The following is a 21,868-nucleotide window of genomic DNA, read 5'->3' on the forward strand; positions in this document are numbered from 1 at the left end:
GAAGGCTGCACTACAATCAAGTTTCAGGCTTTGTTTGTGGCCCTTTGTGCGCGCTTCCCGATAAGGGGGCGTGGCTAATGACGTAAAGCGATTTATCAAGGCTGTTCGAACCTGGGAGTCCAGTGAGATCGAAGAAATATTAATAAGAAGAACTTTATTGTACCCTTCAAAACAATTTATTTATTTATTTATTATACACCTAAGAGGTCCAACACAAGGGATAAATGAGATTTAGTAACCATTAGTAGTGCTCTGCAGGATAAGTTAACACATCACAGATGTAGAAGGGAGAAAACAAAAACTTCTAAATCTATTCCAAAACTCTTAAATGTAAAAAAGGTCTGACAGTGTTGTGGGTAAAAATAAGAGCAGGTACCCAGCAGACCAGGCTCCTCTGGGACTGGTGCACCTTCATTAAACATGGTAGGAGGCCACTCTGGATAGCTCATGCTTATTGGACTGGTAAGAAAAACTGCTGTGTGTTGGCAATAATTAAACCACAGAGGACCTTAAGGCCCGGATAATACATTACAAAGACACTTTTGTTTTTGCTCTTTTAAATTTTTAAAAAACAGAAACGTTTCTCTGGATATATGTCAGCATCTTGAGGCTTTGTTTTAGTAAAGTTACCCATCTTATTGCCTCCTGGGTCTTCACTTTACCTCTTTAAATGATTAACCAGCAGAGGGCTGCTCTGCCGGTCTGTTACCCCCAGCAGACTTGTAGCTATTTTGGAAACTTTCGGATCTTGCACTGATGTGTTGACTCTCCTTCTTTGGTGTGGTCAATGTGGCTTATTGATCTGTGGATGTGGGCATTCCTCCACTGCCTTTCTAAAGACATGAAGCTTTGTTTGAGGACTGCATGACAAGACAGAGGAAGGGACGGGAACAAAGGACACTGCAGGCTCAAAGCACCACAAGCTGCTCAGAGTTGTCTCTACTCTTTGTAGGAGTCCTGGCTACTGCATGAGTTTTTGACAACAGAATACAAATGCACAGAAGATTTGGAAGAATCTAAAAATAAAGTGTCCAGCCTGAGAATATGGACAGAAACAACAAAAATCTGTGGATGCTTTATGAGGCAGAGGTGCCACACAGCAGGTTTTGGTGAGTGTTGTTTAGTTTTTTTGTTATATTTTTGATCTGGACAAATATCAGTGAATACTCATTCGAATGAATTATTGTAGCCTATCGAATTCTAAAACTATAAAGGCTACGCTTCATAACTTTAGACACACAATTGCTCATTTTAAATCTTATGTATCTTTCCCCTCTCTTTTCTCTCATTCTTGCAAACTAACAGCTTACAAAAATGAAGTCAAAGAAGGTTTTGCATTACCATCACACTTGTGTGTTTATTACTTAAGGATTTTGTGGTTCCATTGGTTGCTTGTGAGATGTGTATGATGTAAAGAGCTGCTCATGCATGCCATGATGGATGAGGAAAAGAGCTTAAACAATGCTGAGACATGTGACTTACAGTCTCCCTGAGCAACAGGTCCACACAAGAGCTGCTGCATGGTGGCAGAGAACTCCAAACCTTACATATTACTCAATTGGTAATTGTTTGTGTATTTTATTAAAACATGTAATTAGGTGATTTTAAACTTTTCCATTTAGATCAGCAGTGTGTTAGCCCAGTGGTGCCACATGGGGGCGCTGCATTAATTCTGGAGAAAGCCTTTGTCAGACAGCAGAGTCTGGATATACAGCACAAACAGCTCAAAACTACTAAGAAGAAAAAACTGAAGTGACTTGAAGTATTAATTTTCTCCACCCTGTGCTGCTCTCTGCAGTGATCCGGCCTTTGGTGTCAGTCCTGCTGAGAAACTCAGCCAAGAGCACCTGCAGCTCCTGAAAAATGCATTCACCTGTCCAAAAGCTGGACTACAGATACAGGAGACAGAAAGAAGGTGGGGAGATGGAATTGAAGAGCATGGAATGAAGTTTGAAGAGTTTCAGGAGGTTCTGAGGTCTGTGATTGGCCCAGATATTGAGGACATATGGGTGGAGAGATTCTTCAGCCAGGTGCAACTATACAGTCAATAATACATAAGTTCACTGCTGACATAAACTCGATATGCAGTCAAAATAAAATGATGAAGTACCGCTGTGGCTCCTCTACCTCATCCATCTCTAGGTGGATATCAGCTGCTCCGGGCAGGTAAAGTGGCAGCAGCTCTGTTCCTACCTGCATTTGGAATACACAGAAAGCCAGCGTGCCTCCATTCCAACAGCTGCTCTGCTGGACACACAGCCTCAGATCAGACACTGCTCTCACAACAAGGTAACTGATGAAACAAAGGGAAAGGTGCAGGGGTTTTATTTATGAAAACTTACATACATCATACATCACCAAGAGAAGGCTCCAAAAGTGAAGGTCAAATCAGATCTTTCAGCACAGAGTTACAACTTACTTTAAATAAGCTTCTTTTTCATCATATTTGTGTTGTTTTTGTTGCTCTGCAGCGAGACCCAACTGTGCGTGTGGTTGCTTTTTCCCATCCTCCTCCACTCGGCTATATTAGTGTCAGCAAAGGGGGTCACATCACTGTCTGGAGCAGCAGCCTACACATCCTGAAAACTTTAGTTGTGAGTGACATCATGTTACTACTTTAATATCCAGATGGAACTGCACACACACACACAAACACGCTCACACACGCTCACAGTTTTCTATTTACATCAGCTTGCTGGAGACCCAACAGAAGAAGTGGCCAACACGAGGAGGTTCAGAGGCTGGACCACTGATGCTGTGTGTATGGGAAATGTTCACATGGTTGCCATAGCAACTGACCGCAGAGACTTGCACTTTTTCAATGTCTCTCTGACCAGTGTGTATGAGGATGTCCACCTATTTGGTAAGATAGTTTGCTAACCACCTTTTAAAATAAGTTTCTAATTTTCTAATTTTAACTTGTCTCGTTATATGTAGGGTTTCGCAGTGTCCTGACTGCTCTTTGTTTCTGGCATGATGTGCAGGTAAGACCCTTGTTTATCTGAAATGTTGTTTCTGATCAGATGTTCATTACTAGACCTCACTATAAGTGTTCACTTCAAGTGTCCAGAGAAGCCTCCACTTCTCCTAATGGGAGATGAAAAAGGAGGAATCCACTTGATGTGGTTCCTGAACCCTTCTAAAGGTCTTTTCAAGAGTCCATCAAAGAAAGACACCCACAACCCACAGAGGATCTTTTTCCCTGTAAGTTTTACCCTAATCTCTACACTTCATTTGTGCTTGTTGCAAAGAATATATTGTCACCATGTTTCCAACAGGACCTGAGTGAACACAGTGACACGGTCTCCTATCGCCACATCCCTAACATCCACCAGGAACCAATCAACAGAATAATGTTTGATCCCAACACCAATGTCATCATGACATCATCAGAAAGTGACACCACGTCTGTGGTCTTTATGAATGTGTCACTGAGGAGGGAGCCTCACATTTGGAAGATTAAACAGGTAAAAAGAAGGACAGATTTATGTAGTTATCCACTGTTTTTGTTGCTCAAGAGCAGATAAATGAGGTCTAGGTGACACCAACCTAAAAGCCCTGGATCACTCTGTAGTTGTAGAAAAAATGGTTGGAGTGGTGAATGTCCCTGCACAACATTACATAACTAGTTTTATCTGGAAGAACAAACATGACATGTGAGTCAAATTTATAACCTTCACTCCCGGCCAGTGTGCATGGGCAGATAGACTGTGGAAAAAGACTAAACTGTTGCACAAAACATTATTAAACTGGGTGGTGATGTTTCCTGTTATTCACAATGGGCTATTTTTAAAATAAGCATACAAACTTTATACCCTTATTAACTGTCTGAACATTTTAATGGTACGGCCAGCCTCGAAAAAGCCCCAAGTCTGAGATTATCTTAGCTGATTATATGGGACAGCAGACTAAACACCATACATGCTTGTGCTACAGCATCTTCTTTTTCTGCCTCATCTGATTTCAGGGTGTGAAGTGTTTTGATTACAATGCATCTCTACAGTTGTTGGTCACTGGTGGCTGTGACCGAACAATCAGACTGTGGACTCGATATGTGACCTCAAGACCTGTAGCTACACTGCTGGGTCACCACACCACTGTACTGGATGTTGCAGTCTATCAACCTGCAGAGCAGATTTTCAGCTACTCTAGAGATGCTGTGAGTCATTAAAAATGAACAAATAAGTTATAATATAATAATTCTTTCTGTTGTCCAGAGAATTATGTTTTTTTTTCCATTGTCAGGAACTGAGAGTGTGGGACATGTCTACCCATCACTGTCTGAAAACTGTCCACCTGCAGTTTCCCTGCCTCCAAACGGGTCGCATCCCAGAGCATGGCAACTTCCCTTTCCTGTTACTGAGCCCTCCACTTCCTGAGGAGACACAGCCTCATTTAGTGGTGGGATGCAAAGATTACCTTGCAGTGCTCAGTCTGGCTAAAACGAGAAGAGGAGGGGGTGGCTGGTTGACGGATGAAGGAAGGGAACGTGGGACAGAAATGCAATGCAGTGCAGCCCTCTGCTGTGCTCTGTACAACCCCACCCTGCGACTGGTAGTGACCGGACATGCCGACTCATCTGTGTCTCTGTGGGATGTAGAGACAGGGAGAAGACGGCTTCAGATCTCAAATGCTCATGGAGAAGATGAACTCACCTGCATGGCACTAGATTCTTCTCACAGGAGACTGATCACGGGGGCTCGTAGTGGCACCATTAAGGTTGTGTTATATTAATATACATAAAAACTATACTTTTAAAAATTGCATTTAAATGTAATTCTTCTGTTGACTTTTTCCCAAACAGGTGTGGAATTTAATAAATGGCCTAAACCTGCACAAACTGGAGCCTGTCACCAACTCTGAAGTCACTGGTTTGACCTGTCTCCATGACAACCAGTTGCTGGCTGTGGGGTGGAGCCAGCAGATCGTTCAGTATGACATTGCAGGAGCCAAGGTGGAATCAACAGCACTTTAAATTATACTCCACAGCTGTTTCACATAAATATCTTCTTTGTTTTTTTTGGTTAAGATTTAGCACCTAACGAAAGGCACTTCACTTCACGTCTGTTCCACCTCAGGTGCTGTGAGATGCAGTGCTCTGTATCACACAGGGACAGTACCTGGACAGTATATTTTTGTAGCACAGTGAGAAAAAACCTTCAGGTCAACATAAATATACAGATTTTTAGTGAGTTAGTCAAATCTTTTTGTACTACAATAATAATATTGTCATGTTATGTCTGCACTTTGAGTGAAGGTTAGATCAAACAAAACATGGCCATGCAGTTTTGGGCACTTCGACATTACTCAGGCAGAAAAAAAGACATTAGCTGAAGGTCAGGAACAGAGCCTCACTGACTGAAACACAAATTGGCACCATTTGGCATATTACATAAGCTTTGATTGGCAGGTGATTCTGGGAAATGCAGCACACCCATTCATTAATGACCAGAAAAAACTATATAATACATCAAGATGATGAAAAATTAGTCTCCTGCCCAGACTCTCATCCTTCACACTTTGACTCTGTGTCTACAAGTTCTTCCCCAGATGTTGACAAGTCCCACACAAACAGTTGTCACCATAGTGACTAATCTGGTGCAGACGTAAAACACTGTTTCTCTTTAGAAGAATTATGACAAACAATTGGACAAAATAAAAAGAAAATGTTGTCCTGATCCCATTTTATCTGCTAAATTCTTAACATTAAATCCTTTCTGTTAGTGTATATATGTATTATGTTAGGTATAGTGAAGCAAGCGCACATCCACCTACAGCAGAGGTCTTAATATATAAATATATAAAGTCCTCTGTGTGCAGACTATATTTTCACGCCTCAAATTCTCGTGTTACATTTTACCTCTCAACCTTTCACTGCCATCTGCTCTGTGGTTGGATTCATCCCTTAAAGAGAACAGTGGTAACATTCAGTGTTCATGCTTCACCAGCAGATTCTTAAAGCTGCTTTATCCCCACAGTTATAATGTTTCTCATTGAAAAGTTGCTTTTTTTTAAAAAGTGAGTCAGTATGGGCATTTTAGGTCCAGAAAATTCAGAGGAATGACTTGATATCACCAAATGACCAATGAGACATATGATGAGACATCTGCAGCAGTATTTATCTTAGTGTCCACCACACTGTGCTTCCACGTAGTCCAGTGATGAAAAGTTTAAAACAATGTGGAATGTGTAAACAAAATCAGCAAACTGGAGGGGGAAACAGAGTTGCTTTCCACAAGGCAACACAAACAATTTACATGTGATTTCAGACCATTTATAAAGTGTCACAGAGTTGCATATTTTTAACTAACATGTTTGTGTAGAAACTGAAAATAATACTGGACCTCTGCTATGTTGACACAAAAGGAATATTTCTACCTTGTATTTAGGACTTGAATGTGCGAGCAGACATGTCATGGAAATCCAGCGGCGTCCACAAATCAGACATCTTGGCTGTGACACAGTGCACCGCTTTGGGGATCATTGCCACAGCCAGTTATGACGGAGAGGTAGTCATCTGGAGGTTGGAGACACAAGGACCACTGCTGCATCTGCAGAGAGAGACACAGTAAGAGGATGCAACCATGCTTGTGTGCTGAACTGAAAACTGACAGAGCCTCAGTCTTTGAAACGTTTGGATGTCATATTTGTCATTTCACCACAGTAGGATATAAACATGAGAAACATTAGTGGTACCTAAAGCTACCATGTTGTTATTGAATGTTTTGCAGGCACAATTTGGCAATTCTTGTGGTATTTTGGTGGCTACCAAGAACCGCATCTTTACTTGGTAGAAACCTATTCATAGATTTTCTTTTTCCCCCTGTTTGTGTGGATCCAGGGTGGCTCTCCCTGTGAACAGCCTCTTGTTCCTTCAGCACAGAGCAGGCAGCAAAAAGTTAAGAAACAGAGGTGTTCTGGTCTCATCGCAGGGTGGCTGTCTGTGCTTCTGGAGCATCACTGGAGAGAATCATACTTACGGTGAGATCAGTGAGGGGGGAAAAACACTGGATGCAACAATAAAATGCAAAACATTCAAATAAAAATCTGAGTGTATAAGTAGTTGACAAGCAGCTGTCAGTTTTAATAGTCCTCCTCCTGTAAGATGGATTTACTAACGGCTCAAGCACTGACAGCTCGGCTGAACTGAGGACTTGGCCTCACGCCGCTACCATTCCTGGCAGCCCACAGCTATGTCTCTTTCCAGATCCCATCTGTGTTTAGTGGTGTGGGACTCATGCACTGTGATTGCTGCATGTGTGTACTATATGTTTGTGTGTGTGTGAGTGAATCAGCGTGACTTTGTGTGTGTCTGTATACTGTAGGTCTGTATATGTATTTTTTTATTTCAGATTATGACATAACAGAATTCTGTTAAGAGTATCACTTTGTCTCTGAAAGTACATTTTTCATTTAACGGAATTCTTGAAATTGGTACAACTTCTGGGTATAAATAGATTCCCTTGCATGCAACACTGAGTGAAACAGCAGACCTTTTTTGCTGCTCACAAAAATAGACGCATAACTCTATTGTTACAGTAAGAGATTTTTGGACAGCTTTTCCCTGCTTATTACAGGCCAGTTCTACGCTCCGGAGCAGCCAGGTGACTGTGTGCTCAGCCTGAGCTCAGACCAGCATAAAAACACCATCCTGGTCTCAGGCGACACTGCAGGCTGGCTTCAGGTTTGGGACATTTCTTCCTATGCACTGGACCTCCAACATGAGGTGAGCTGGTAAATTCAGATTCGTTCCACGTTCTCCATCATATGACCTTCACTGTACTTGACCAGTTCTGTTTCTGTGCAGTCAGCTTGTGAACGACCTTCCCTCCTGCACAGCTGGAGAGCTCATAAAAACTCATTGGTGTGTGTGGAAGTCCTTGAGGTGGCTGGCAGAGTGTTTGTCCTCACAGCATCAGTTGATGGTTCTGCTGGACTGTGGACAAGAAATGGCAATCATGTGGGGTGTTTTGGACAAGAAGTGATGTGGAATATCACTGACCCAGCAACATACCAGAGGTGAGTCAAGTCAGTTAACTTGTTTCCATCATAGGACATCTACACAGCTGGACCAAAAAAGAGAGCAAGTCTGCACTCAGAGGATGGAAGATAGGGGTCATGATCTGCCCATGCAGAATAATGGATCTGGGTTTGTGGTCGCTGAAAGGTAACACAATAACAGCGATACATAAACCTTAATGAAATGGTCACAAAGCAGCTACACCTCACTCTGAAAAGAAAATGTTGCAGCATCTAGTGGCCAAGTCTTCATCCACTGGGAGCAGCCACCCTTTTAGGCACATCTTTTGTATAAGTAAACAGTTTGGTGAGGTGCCCTGAAGCCAGAAATGGGGGACTCCTGGAAAATATGGAAACCCTTTACAACTACCAAATTGTAGTGTGTACCAGGCAGTATCAAAAGAAAGACATGTTCAAACAAGTGAACTGACAGCCTGATGAGGAAGACATTAATGCCACAAGAAACCTCCTTGGCTGTTCCACAAACATTTGAGGTTTTAATACAAATTTCAGTTTGGTTAAAGGTCATAAACTCTGCCTTGGCCCGGCTTTTTTGCTGCCTGCTTGACTGTATTTCTGTCACATGTTGGGCAACATGGACCATAAAGGAGAGAGCTGTCGGGAGTTATTTAATTTCAGGAGAGGAAAAAGGGCAGTTGAAGTAAAGGACACAGTTAGAAACATAAATAAATGTCTGAAAGTTCACAGAGAGGCAGGATCAGTGCAATGAGATGTTTAAACCTCTGCTAGTATGGGTATTGCCTGTGTGTTAGAGGTGTGAGACCAGAATCTTTATTAGTGTAAAGATTTACTGAGATCCTGCATATGTTGAAATTACAATATACATTTGAAAATGTAAAAATAACTTGAAAATGTGGGCACACACAGAAGGAGCACACAGAGTTCTCAGATTTAGGGCCAACTACACCACAGAGATGAAGAGCAGTTCAGTTCTGGTTTAAATCAAATCTAACAACAAACATCTTCACAGATATCAGGGTCTCTGTGACACAATATCATCACAGGCCTAAGTCCTGTTTAGTTTCAGGAGCTTGACATGAGCAAAATTGGCAAACCTCTATCTAAAGTAAACAGATGTGTGTTTGCACAAGTGATTTCCTTGAAGTGGATTCATATCATTTGGTTCTGACAGGGAGACGCAGGACAACCTGCAAGAGGAGATGACAGGCAGTGATGAACCAGGATCCAGGAAAGCCAGAAGTCAAGTACCTGACTCCACCAATCTGGGTCAAACTACTAATGGTAACCAAAAAAAATCAGTTTTTATGTACTTCACACACACACACACACACACATGTCCTCTCTCTGACCTGAGCCTGCACTGGTCACATTTGGCTGTGCACTGGGAATGTCCCTCCCTGTAATTACCACTTTTATCAGAATCCTCCTGCACAGGCTGCTGAACATACCCATAAAAAGGGGTTAAACGCTGCAGTCCGTGCTGGCCATCCAAGCTAATTAAACCTGATACTCTGATTCAATCATGTCCAATTTTACCACATTATGAAGAGAAGAGTCAGAGCATTCTTCACATTCTCCTTCTCTGGAGCTCAACTCTGGAACATTTGGGAAATGTTCTGCTCCAAAGACGCAGGCCAGATTTTTAAAAGAGCACAAATACTCAAAATTTGTGTGGGAGGGTTTGCGAGTGTATCTGCAAGACATTTCCTACACTTTCCCTTCTCTGTCTGCCTGTTACTCAGTACTTGCCAAAATAAGCGATTAGCTGTGCTTTTCTGTGCAACCACACCCCAGCAGACACACACATTTACTCACGTTGACGTCGTCTTCTATTGTCAGCTACTTTAGCTTTGCCCTCTGGCCCGGCGGAGACCGATCACAAGCAACCTCAGCAACCCATGGTACTCTGCAAACACACAATCAGCAGCTGATGTATGTAAACAATGTTTTTGTCATCTCATGCACTTGTCCTCTGTGTGTGTCAGTATCCATCCGAAGGGAGACATCTTGTTGATGACATCAACCACAGGATTCAGGATGCTGATTGGCTGCCTTTGCTTAGTCAGACTTAGGTGAGTTTTGTGTGTGTCTGCTTTTTTTTTACCTACCAGAATGTTTCTTGGATACATTTTTTAGCTTTGTAGAGTCTCATTGTCATTGTGCCAAAATAATATTGCTGGTTAGTGGCTCCTATTAACAGAGGCCCAGATCAAAATAATGGTTTATGGAATTTTAAAATACTGGTAGCAGTTTGCACATGAAATAAAGGTATAGAGAGGTGACATTTGTGGACAGCTTGCATAAATACTGGTCAGCACATGCAGCTATAAAAGGCTCTATCAATGCTGCAGGAATGCAACAGCACAGTTCCCTTTGTCCTGGTGCTGTGGCTGCAGTTCACAAAGCTCCAGCTAAAGTTGTCCAAAGAAATATGATTGGTGGGAAGGCATAATGAAAGAGAAATAAAATAAGCAGGGGATGAATACTGCAATTCTATTTATGACACATTTTATGGGAAAACCTTTTTTCATTTCTCTGTAGAGATCAGTGCCTGCATGACTTATTCCTCATTTAAATTTTGCTTAGATCTTGCTCTGGATCTCACATTGCTGAGTTTTCTCGTCCTCTCTGTTCCTTCTCCCAGCCTTGTTCCTTATGTGTTTACTGCCACATCATGCATTTGTGGCCTAAACATGGAAGAGGCCTTTCCTTCAGCTGTCAGTTTATGTGCACTGAGGTCACAAGAGGTCAGAAAGCAAGTCTCTGCTTTAGAAAGAATTTTGGAAATGCCTTTATGATATTGCACAGTAAACTCCATATATATGACAGAAAATGTCTTCTAAAGCTGAAAAATCTGTTTTTTATTGTCCTCCTTTCATTTTTAATCCAGGAGATGCCTCTGTGAAAGATTTACCCACAATCTTCTGGACGTGATAACAAAGAGAGAAGTTTGACTGGCGGCGCAATGCTCAGCATCTGGAGGGAATAGAGTTTCTAGTCAGATATAGACAAAGATTTTGTGGTTTACCTTAAAGACATCCTGTCATATGACACATCGAGGATCTACACGCTGTCATGATTTTTAGACTGGGTTGCTACCATTACCTAATAGGCACTTGTGGGTTCTCTGTGAAGTTGGCAGACCCAGCACGTTGTTTACAACTTCACACAATTCTACATAACGTTATATTACACTTGAAAGAAACCAAGCTGTGCCTATTGTTTCACTGTTTATGCTAAGTTTGGCTTTTCGGAAATAGTGAACCAATGCTTTAAAAAAACATAAAATCTAGCTATCCATTCTTGTTATCATAATTTGACATCTCCTAATATGAGTCTTCTGGGTCACTACGACAGTCATGTAGACAGACAGTCATCACAGCCATCTCACCCATTAAGCTCAACAAAAGCCACCCTGTACTCATCATCACAACTCAGAGGAATTGGGGAAATTGATGACGTAATGCCCTATTTTTGCATGTTTTCCTTCCTTGATTTTGCAACTTCTTTTTGTGTGCGCTTCCCTGCTCATCTTTACAAACTAGGTTATTTTAAATACTGGTCTGGATGCTTATAGGCGGGGGAGGAAGCAAGCTCACAGCTCTTTTTCTCCAGTTTGTTTCTCAGGAATAAATGCAAACAGACACAGCTGGGACAAACAGGGCATGTTGTCAAGACAACATTATGCCCCCTCAAGCATCTGTAATTGCTTTGTGTTGTCAGAAATAATTTGAATCTACACATGGTTTGATATTAAGTGAGTACATTTTTAACCAAATGTACATATCCTTAACCTTTTTTGTGCAGTGGAATAAAAACATGGTGATGTATTCTTGTTGTGTTTTCCCTGAGGGTTCACACAGGACTCAGAGATATTTTTTTGCCTTCAAACAAACATTTTCAAGAAACTTTGAGCAAACTTAAAATGGAAAGTTCATTCAGTTGTGAAAAATCTGGCTTTTTGCTTGTTCTTTTGACCCAAATGCATTATGTAAAAAGATCTACTTTTAGACAGTGTCTCTTCTTGTTTTTGTAGGTGTAGTCTTTTCCACAAACAGAAGCCCTTCGATAATCCAGCTAAATGGCAGGTTAAAGCTTCTTTTCACTAATTTCCCACATCAGCAGCGGCTTCCCTCAGCCTGTTTTCTCTTCAGAGAGGGTGAAACACCCCGGAGAGCTACTCCTAGACATTGATTTTGCCAGAGTTCCACACACACACACAAGCAGACGACAGATGTTCCAAAATACCACAGTAACAACAGCGCAGATGCAGCCTGGGAAATGCCCTGTGAGGTTTTCATTGCCTCACTATAAAGCAGCATAGAGCTTTTTGAGTATGGGCAACAAGCAGAGATGGGAATTTATCCACTGTATTTTTTTCACAGGAATCCAGTATAGAGAGGCCAAAAAGTGGCCTATGAGTGCGATGGAGGTGTTATTTTTTTTCGTGGCTTTTGAAGTTGTGCAAAAACGTCTTCTGTTTCTGCAGATAAGCATGACAGTGGGAGAAAAAAGCGAGGGATTCTTGTATGGGAACTGAAAAAAAAGGAGCTGGAATTTTTTTTGTCTGGAAAGAAACTGAATGGAGGTCAGAGGGAGTGAGGGAAAAAAAGATGAGAGAGGAGCAAAGTGGATGTAAGTCCTCAATGGAGACGACACGAAGCACGGGATGGGAGGAGGAGATTTGACGAGCTGAAGGGGAGTGAAAGTAGACTTAATGAGGAGGAGCAGGATCGAGACAAGAAGATGACAGAGGGGAGGGAGGTTTGTCTCCACGCCCTCTTGGGAAAAAAAGGGGAGGTCAATAAGTCATATACCAGCTTAACACATTTCTACACACCTGTACTTACAATCACCCTGCCAGAAATCACAGAGAAAGGCAGCCAGCTTACACACAGTAATGAAAACTTGACACACACACACACACACATTGCATCAGAGTGGATTCGCCAGCTGGACATGGTTTCATCCAGATCTGCTGTGATAAGAAGAAATGCATTGTATCCACCCTTCCTGCTTTCAGCACTTCTGCTTTAACTCTCGGAGTGTGTGTGTGTGTGTTTTGTGCACCCTCTTTGCCCTTTCCTAGTCTGCTAACCTGTAATTTGATGTTTGTGTACATACCTGCATGCACACACCCACAATGTACACCACACACACACACTGTGAGAGCGAGTAAGTGCGAGTGAGTGTACTTACTTGCTCTCTCTCTCTCTCTCTCTCTCTCTCCCTTATATACATACACACACTCCCTCACTCTTTCTCAGAGCAGCAGGTCGCTGGAAGCAGCCAAACTGTCAGTGACTGTTGCTAACACATGCTTGCTCTCAGCTCGACTCTGTCTTTAGTTGCTGCCAAGAGAGGAGGAGGAGGAGGAGGAAAAAGAGGAGGAGGAGAAGAAGAAAAAGTGAGGCTGGAAGAAACTGACAGAGAAAAGAGAGAGAGACTTGGATCAACCTGTGAGTGCTTACCCCTTGCTTCTGCCTGACTGGTTGTGAAGGAGACTGGAGAAAGTCTACAAGTGATGCCTTGCACAGTCCGGAGCACCACATAATCAGGACCAGCTCTCTGTTTGGTTTCACTTCTTTTTCTGTTTCAATGATGAGAAGAGACCGACTCTTCTTAGCTGCCACATTCACAGCTCTCTTCTCTGCTGATCTCTACTTCATCCTCCTGCCAAAGCTGCGGAACAGGGGCCAAACATCAGGACACTCATGTTCATGTGCTCACAACAACCTCACCGTCAACCTGCCAAGGCAGGGGGGTCTAGCCACGCCGCAGCTCTCCAACTGGACCTCCACGCCCCTCCTGGATGGCACCACATCTGAACCCACCGATGGAGGCTCAAGGCTGGGTAGGCTGTTTGCTCACCCTCTGTACAACATCCAGACTCCAGTGCTGGGGCCAGAGGAGAGACTGCTACAGGCAGAGCAGCTAATTGAATACTACAAGAAGAAGGTGTCACGCTGGGAGAGGTAATCTTTTTTATTTTTAACATGTTTTAGTCAGAGTGGTTTAAACTGTGCGATGCCTATGACTTGCCAGTTTAGTTTTACTTTATTGTGAAAGAGTTCCCACTGTGAGAGCACGTGTTGAGGCTTGACCATGGTTAGAGAGGCAGGGTCAGTGACATTATGGCCAAACTTCCCCTCAAGGCACACATACACAGGATGTGTGTGCGTCACAAACATCTAGTGTAAGTGGGGCAGAAAACCATCACAAACATTCTGCGAGCTTGTGTCTGGAATGCTGTCTTTAAGGTAAACAAGGATTTAAAACTGCTAAAGCTCCATCTTAATCTCGGGGAGCTTTCTTGGCTTCTGAGGCTGTCTGTCTATCCCGGCACAGTGCTCTCCCTCAGAGAGATACAGATTTTGGGCTCTTTTGGTGGAAAATAAGAAGCAATGAGAGCGATGAATCTTCCCTGTCTGCTGCTGTATGAATGCACAGAAGGAATGGACCAAGTGGCATCTAAACACAAACATAGAGATCACAAACAAACATGCTGTATGTGTGTATGTTATATGCAGTTATCGTTTCACTTCTTGCTTGATGATTGATTTAGTTGCCGGGCAGATGAACACTTGCATTTTTATCCCTTCACTCCAACATTTCAGGATCCATCATGGTGATGTGAGTGTGTTTGGGTAGAGAAATGACCATCCACTCAATGCAGTCAGCCCTGGCCACAAGGTGCCCCTTTTACCACAGAACATATTTCTTTTGGTATCAAATTATTCATGCTCCAGCACGAGAGAGGAGGAGAGCAAGCAGTGGAATTTTTAAATGCGTTATGCTCAAACTTAAGATAACTAATACAACTGAGAGGAATATAAAGGAGAAATAGGGGCAAGTGTAAAGTGGCATATAAAGCAAGCAGTGGGTATATAATATATTTAATAAATGTCTGTAACCCAGGATGCTTTCTCACATTTTCCTTTATTTAATGTGTTTATGTTCCGAAGAAAACCTGTTGAATGTTACTGCCTGCCATGAATTTGCCACAGCTTAAAATAAAAAACAGCCCATACTCAGTCATTTTAATGTTCTTCCCTGTAATTCCTGACTTGAAGTTTTTCTCAACAAGGTTCAGTATGACTGCAGTGTCTTTATTTGTAGCTGCAAATGGGATGATTGATAAGTTTGTGGCCCACAACCAGGTTCACCACTTCAACAATGAGAGACAATGAAGGGAGCGGAAATGTCAGAAAAGCTTAATCACTTAGGTCTGGAAAGTGATGACCACTAAAAAGAGAGGTGCTGGTCTACCAGGACAACAGTCCATTCTACAAGTCCGTAATAATGAGGCCTGGGATCCAGGACTGTAGATGTGAACCTGAAGATTAAGAAGAAGAAGAAGAAGAAGAAGAAGAAGAGGGATGTTATGGTTGCCATTTTGACAGTGATGTTGTCATCAGTGCTGTGGGAAGCCTTTTGGAGGTCCAGGCTGTGACTTTGTATGTTTCATGACTACCAGATTAAGTGTGTAGACTTCAAGGAATAATAACACTACATAAACATATCAATCATGGTTTGTATATATATATATATGTTCAAGTTGATAGGTGGCCTCTGTTGATCTTTGCATGGCTTTCTCCTCAGACACATGAGATTCTACAGCGAGGCAGCGGCTGTGTCCAACCTCACTGTGACTGAACACGAGGTGACCTATGACCCTGACGCTAGCTGGCTGAAGTTTCACCTGGGAATAAACCGGTATGCTCTGTACTCCCGTGATGACCCTGCTATCCTCCAGCTGCTCAAGGACATGCAGAGCATGACAGTTGTCAGTGCAGGTGAGGGATGGATTGACGCTGTATGCAGATTATTTCCTTGTCATGTGCTAAATCCTGACCTCATAAGTGCATTGTCTTACAGATTACACTCAGGATGAAAAAGCCCTGAAAGGATCATGTGATTGCACCCAAGGTATGGTCAACACATCAGTGCCTTTAATGAGACTTTCATGGTGGTTCTTTCAGGGAGATTTGGTTTTTATGTTCTTTATTTGCATTTTGTGCACGGTGTGTGTTGGATCTCTGACTAGCCTCTTTGTCTCTTGTCTTGTTTCCCTTCCTCTCTCTCTCACACTCTTCTGCTTGGCGGTACCATCAGAAATAAACACACTGCTGCCTTTGTGATAGGGAGGATTTTGTTTTTCATTTGGCACCAAAATTCAGATTTGTCTTTCTGTATAAGACACTTGCTCTAGGGCAAAAAAAACCCCTGGCGTTCAAAGGCGAGAGCTCTTAATTAAATGTTTGATGTGTGCATGCTCAGAGGGAAGCCTATGTTATTTCACACACACACAAGCCACCACCTACGCTGTCATCTCCTACTTTATCTCAAACCAAAGCTGCAAACGTATGGATGGATAATTGAAAGTTACTGACACGACGGTAGATGGTGTTGTGTTGGTGGCAGCAGAAAACATGTGAATAAATGTGATGTAGTGGCTTTTTTATTTCACTGTTAACAATGTGTATTTCTCTATCACGCGCACACCAGTACAGATGAGTATTCCATGTTATTGTGGGTGACCACACAAACATCATTCACTGCCAAGAAGAAATACGCAATGATCCGCACAATCCGGCCATCCAGCTTAATTTAAACTCACAGGACTTTCTCATTATTTCACTCTAATTGTATTCATTTCCAAAATAAAAGTTTGGATTGTAAACCTTGTATGATTATCAATACCCTGGAGTTTCACCAAGCAACAACGGGGGGGGGGGGGGGGGGGGTGCGGTTGGTCTGGTCTACTGCTGTGACATAATATGCTGCCAGAATGAAAGAAGGCATGTCACAGAGAAAGCACAAACTGTGTGACCAACCAACCCTCAATTACTTTATCAAAGGGAACAGCCAGTTTGAACTGGCCTCAGAGGACTCAAACAGTGACTCGGTTGCCTGAACATTTAAGCCCAAAGGATAACAGTAATAGGAAATATTTTTGCTGCATCTCCATTATATGCATCCTTTCTGTTTCTTTTTTGCTGCAGTGGTCAAACCCAGCGGGCATCACCTCAAGCTGGCTCTGAAAATGCGCAACTTCGGCAAAATGATGTTTAAACCAATGAGGTGAGGAATGAATCCACATTTCATGTCTCCACCACCAAAACCGCATATATTTTACATGCATGCATACACCATCTCACGTCCCATTTGAGTTATGCCTTGCTAAACCACCCACACTATATGTTAAAATTATAGTTCGTGTATTGTTGATTATAGACTAGTTTGATCACTGTGTGTATGTGTGTGTCTCAGGCAGCAGAGGGGCGAGCAGACACCAGAGGACTTCTTCTACTTTGTTGACTTCCAGAGACACAATGCAGAGATTGCCGCTTTTCACCTGGACAGGTGCAGCCTTCTGCCACTTATTATTTATTTATTTACCAGCTTTTACTATCATCTGTGAATGTGATATCCAACAAGTCTTATTCTGCCACACAATTGTATCAGTCAGCCTGCACAAAACATTGCAACATTTTTGCCCAGCCCAGAATTTCCCAACAGGATGATCAGTATGAACCACACTGTGTGGACACAGACACGACAACACACATCTTGCAATTGCACATTAGCCGAGGTGAGGTGATTACAGTCATCAGAGCTAGACAGTATCATTAAGAATCCACAGAATGATAAGTCATCGTCTCACCTTAGGAGTGCCACGTCAACAGTTCAAACAAAAATTAGCCTTAAAGCGTTTATCGGCTCATCTGCTCATATTTTAAATGCAGGAATGTTCGACAGCTTTTCTCTTGTGTTTAATTTTGGGGTGTTTCTGTGTATCATTGCTTTCTGTTGTGTCTGACTCAGCTGCCAGAAGCTCTCATCATTATCACTCGCAATCAGTGGTTGGTGCCTGCCAACAATTTTAGAAACAGCAATTCAGCTTCACATACTGATTGTTGTTTGATTACTGTTTGTGAGACTGGAATAGGCCCCTCAGGGATGTATAAGCTCTTGATGGTGTGTGTGTGTGAACACAGCCAGCTGAATTACACAGCGAGGAGGCTGTGAAGAGGTTATACCCATTGATAAGAATCAGCGACACTGAAGCGTGGGCTGCTGTGAAATGAGGTGGGGAGACAGAGATAAGACTGCTGTCATCTTCAGAAGGTTCACAGTGAATTTAGATTTATGTAAGCGTAAACTGTAGGATTTTCTTTACAGAGATAATTTATATCTTAAAAGATTTTTCTACTTTTTAGGATCCTGGACTTTCGGAGGGTCCCACCAGTGGCTGGCAGGCTGGTGAACGTCACAGGAGAAGTCCTCCAAGTAACCCACAATGAAGACCTGCGAGCTGTCTTCTTCACCTCACCAGGTAAACCACTGAAGTCAGATAACAATATTGAACATCATTCAATAAACTGCAAATTCTGATTTAATATGTAGAAATCATCTAAAACCAACCTGTAGGATCTGTCGGATCAGCTTTACAACCTGCTCAAACCAGGCTTCCCTACAGGCCAGGGGACATCATGAGAAAAGTGGTCCATTCTGACCTAAAAGCTAAACATAGCTGTCCAGCAATCTTGCTCTCCAATGTCTGCTTCCTGGACAACTCACAGTGACGTTGCTCGGCAACAGACTTATAGAAACTGCCATTAAAGCCAGATCTTCTTGTCTCATTGTATCTTAAATGCAGCTCTGCACAGTGGGTATTTACGTCAACTCATTGTAGTTACTTTTATCGTTGAGGAGTAGCCTACTGTATTGATTCCAGATCATATTTCTAGACTAAATGACAATATAAAATTGCCAGCTGTACACATAAGTGCTCCTTATGTGTACTCTACTTTTATACCGATTTAATTGCCCTTTGCTTCCTTTGCTTGCTTTTTTAAATACAAAATTCCTGGTTTGCAGGAAAGTTACCAAAACATTGAACCATTTGTATCTACTTACTTTTAATGTTGCAGCTACATTCAGTGCCAAAAGCATGCCTTGTCTATTGTGCGTCTCTGTAAGTCATATAAACCTAAGCTTATTCGTGACTTATTTTAGGTTCTGGGTTGATGTTTTTCTTACTCCTGCTGATTTGGCATCCAGCTACAAAGAAAAAGCAGAGCTGATCAAAAAGCATGTAATTGTATGTTAACAGAAACTCATTTTGTATGCTGTTGTGTTTCTTCTCTCTTCTCTTCCCAAACAGCAAATAACACGTGTTTCTTTGCCAAATGCCTGTACATGTGTAAGACGGAGTACGCAGTGTGTGGAAACCCTGACCTGCTGGAGGGCTCTATGGCAGCCTACCTGCCCGGCCTCAGCGTCGCTCCCCGTATCTCCATCCCCAACCCCTGGATACGCTCTTACACCTTCACCGGACGTGAGGAGTAAGAGTTCCACTTATATTTCATAGCACATAGAACATTTAATGCATCTGCTCAACACATCACTTGCTGTTCACTTACTGCCTCTTTAGACAGGTGTTGTATTGAGCTTATCAACATTATTTCTGTGTCAAAATACATTTAAATCATTTAGATAAATCAAGAACAAATACAAAAATAAATCCAACCAGAGATTGCAGAGATTCAGCTTCATTCAAAATAAAATAAAATAAAACACCCTTTCCCGTTAAGCATATCCATGCTGACACATCTTTGGATTCCATTTTAGTATAAAAGAGTTCTTCTTTCAGCATTTCTTTGCTTGCTACTATTTTTGTAACCTCTAACGTCAGTTTGCAACAACTTCCTGTTTTGTGACCTCAATAAGCAGAACTAGTTCTCTCACTCATACGCCATGTGTCAGAAGTTGTAGAAGCCTTTCTGAAGGTGCTGCACTTTTTTGAGAATATTCTCCATTAACACACTTTGACTCCTCTCACATTATATTTTAAAGGTGGGAAGTGAATCCTTTCTACTGTGACACAATAAAACAGATGTATCCCTATAACTCCGGCAACAGGCTCCTCAACATCATAGACATGTCCATCTTTGACTTTCTGATAGGTATTTTATTCCTTTACCTTTACATCTGTTCATATGGGCACTGTTTTCTGTAAAGTTCTGGCTTCTCTAAAGTGGAGTTTTTATTCTAGGTAACATGGACAGGCACCACTATGAGATCTTTACCAAATTTGGGGATGAAGGATTCCTTCTCCACTTGGACAATGCCAGAGGGTAAGACAGAATGAGGCTACATTTATTGTGAAAAGTTAAATCGTTGGCTCATTGATTCATCACATCTGGCAACACATTATATACCACATTATACCATATTTTCAGGTTTGGGAAACACTCTCAAGATGAGATGTCCATCCTGGCTCCTCTGTCTCAGTGCTGCATGTAAGTTTGATTCAGTTCAGTCTGTGGATCTGGATTTGACATGTTTAAATTTGATCACTGTTCCTTTTTTTTCCCTTTAGGGTGAAGCGCTCCACTCTGCTCAGACTCCAGCTCCTGGCCCAGTCAGAGTTCAGGCTAAGCGAAATGATGAGGGAGTCCCTGGAAGGAGATCCTTTACATCCAGTCCTGATGGAGCCCCACCTCTTAGCGCTGGACCGCAGGTTACAGAAGGTCCTCAAAGTGGTCCAGCGCTGTATCCGGAAAATGGGCGAAGCCGAGGTGATCACAAAGGACTTTATCAAATCCACAGAGAAATCTCAGACCACCACAGACATGAAGAAGACCAGGTAACAGAGAATGAGACAGTCAAAGCCATTAATAGAAGGTGCTGTGAAATCTTCAGCAGGAGTTTGTCAGAGAAGGAACGAATCTCATTGTGGAGGTTCAGAATATGAATTACTGCAGCCATCAGCCACAGATGGAGCTATTTCCTTATGTTTGTCTCATGTTCATGAATTTAGCCCAGGCTGCTTTTTATAAGAGAACTCTGCTTTTCATGTACACCATGTGCACATGGAGCAGGTGAGGTCAGAACAGCTGAACAAATGAGCTACAAGAAGCCACTGTCATAAAGGAAAATCAACAATGATTTAATATTTATAGAGATGTGATGCACTGGATCGGATGTTTATCTATTGCTGGTGATATGGTAAAAATGTGTTATGATTATAAAATAAAGTTATTTTAATGTGAAGATACTGAAGGTTTCAAGGAGACATTGTCACCTAAAAGATCAGATGGGTGAGGAGTCTGTGTCTGTGAGTTAAATGCTACCTATTAAACAACCATTTAGTTTACTCCACCCCATTTTCCAGACTTGTAATCCTCTGGCTCATCAGACAGTTTAACCAGTTTTACGACGTAACCATCAGCTAAAATAGGCTGAGGCAGGGATATCACACAGCTAAAGCACATTTTGTCATATGGTTGGCTTCTGAATTTTCTTTTTTCCTAATGTGTTAGAGCTATAGGCCCTTAGTTTTTCTTTTGCTCTTCATCTTGTCAACCAACCTGATATGTTCCTTGTCCGTGTGTGATAAATAGCAACCACAACTATTTTTAAGAGATCTTAGAACTGGTGAATCATGCAACATAAAGTCATTCTGACTATAAGGCAGAGGCTGATAAGCTCTCTTTTCATAAAATGTGCACTCAAGCTCAGGTAAATACTTTGAGACCAAAGCATTTGGACTGTATATCTGCCAAGAGGGGTAAACACTTCGAACATCTGTCTACAGAGAAGGATAGCAGTTTAAAAAACAAAGGAACAGAGTGATCTTTTTTCATCTTCAAATAAATAATGGCAGCAACCATAAAGCAGCAAGGGCTGTTGTGTCACAGGAAGAAAAAATGTGTTCAAGAACACAAAAAGTATTTCAATGATTTAGTAAGAGTAATGTTTGTATAGATATTTTCATTACTTATCAAGATTTTGCACATGTAGTGGCTTAATGTCTCCCCCTGGTGTACAAATGTGATATTACATTTTAACCATCTAC

General features: G+C 42.0%; 2 protein-coding genes and 2 long non-coding RNA genes across 4 annotated transcripts; 3 read left to right on the forward strand and 1 right to left on the reverse strand.

The window, feature by feature from the left end:
* Nucleotides 1-2,484: 2,484 nt before the first annotated feature.
* LOC114452079 (WD repeat-containing protein on Y chromosome) lies at nucleotides 2,485-8,023 on the forward strand. The gene is made up of 12 exons (XM_028431186.1): nucleotides 2,485-2,594; nucleotides 2,692-2,863; nucleotides 2,938-2,984; nucleotides 3,064-3,204; nucleotides 3,279-3,467; nucleotides 4,004-4,159; nucleotides 4,246-4,719; nucleotides 4,805-4,954; nucleotides 6,390-6,568; nucleotides 6,842-6,981; nucleotides 7,578-7,726; nucleotides 7,808-8,023. The coding sequence occupies exons 2-12, from the start codon at nucleotides 2,764-2,766 to the stop codon at nucleotides 8,021-8,023; spliced, it is 1,941 nt and encodes a 646-aa protein (XP_028286987.1). The 5' UTR covers nucleotides 2,485-2,594; nucleotides 2,692-2,763.
* Nucleotides 6,617-13,597, reverse strand: LOC114452080 (uncharacterized). The gene is made up of 4 exons (XR_003672232.1): nucleotides 13,473-13,597; nucleotides 9,817-9,907; nucleotides 8,015-8,160; nucleotides 6,617-7,936 (listed from the first exon to the last, which is right to left on the reverse strand). It is a non-coding gene; the product is annotated as an uncharacterized LOC114452080 (long non-coding RNA).
* LOC114452081 (uncharacterized) lies at nucleotides 10,051-11,805 on the forward strand. The gene is made up of 3 exons (XR_003672233.1): nucleotides 10,051-10,073; nucleotides 10,646-10,748; nucleotides 10,892-11,805. It is a non-coding gene; the product is annotated as an uncharacterized LOC114452081 (long non-coding RNA).
* fam20a (FAM20A golgi associated secretory pathway pseudokinase) lies at nucleotides 12,920-21,171 on the forward strand. The gene is made up of 11 exons (XM_028431185.1): nucleotides 12,920-13,976; nucleotides 15,604-15,797; nucleotides 15,880-15,930; nucleotides 17,007-17,085; nucleotides 17,275-17,367; nucleotides 18,225-18,340; nucleotides 19,172-19,352; nucleotides 19,864-19,973; nucleotides 20,063-20,144; nucleotides 20,250-20,309; nucleotides 20,390-21,171. The coding sequence occupies exons 1-11, from the start codon at nucleotides 13,600-13,602 to the stop codon at nucleotides 20,658-20,660; spliced, it is 1,614 nt and encodes a 537-aa protein (XP_028286986.1). The 5' UTR covers nucleotides 12,920-13,599; the 3' UTR covers nucleotides 20,661-21,171.
* Nucleotides 21,172-21,868: the final 697 nt, after the last annotated feature.

Source organism: Parambassis ranga, chromosome 19 (genome assembly GCF_900634625.1).
Source record: "Parambassis ranga chromosome 19, fParRan2.1, whole genome shotgun sequence".
Taxonomy (NCBI): domain Eukaryota; kingdom Metazoa; phylum Chordata; class Actinopteri; family Ambassidae; genus Parambassis; species Parambassis ranga.

Excerpts from the sequence above, each read along its gene's own strand:
- LOC114452079 (XM_028431186.1), top strand. The coding sequence starts at position 2,764 with ATGGGAAATGTTCACATGGTTGCCATAGCAACTGACCGCAGAGACTTG. Across the intron at positions 4,160-4,245 it reads TCAGCTACTCTAGAGATGCT|GAACTGAGAGTGTGGGACAT; the intron begins GTGAGTCATTAA and ends TTCCATTGTCAG. Across the intron at positions 4,955-6,389 it reads ATGACATTGCAGGAGCCAAG|GACTTGAATGTGCGAGCAGA; the intron begins GTGGAATCAACA and ends CCTTGTATTTAG.
- fam20a (XM_028431185.1), top strand. The coding sequence starts at position 13,600 with ATGATGAGAAGAGACCGACTCTTCTTAGCTGCCACATTCACAGCTCTC. Across the intron at positions 13,977-15,603 it reads AAGGTGTCACGCTGGGAGAG|ACACATGAGATTCTACAGCG; the intron begins GTAATCTTTTTT and ends CTTTCTCCTCAG. Across the intron at positions 17,086-17,274 it reads ATGATGTTTAAACCAATGAG|GCAGCAGAGGGGCGAGCAGA; the intron begins GTGAGGAATGAA and ends TGTGTGTCTCAG.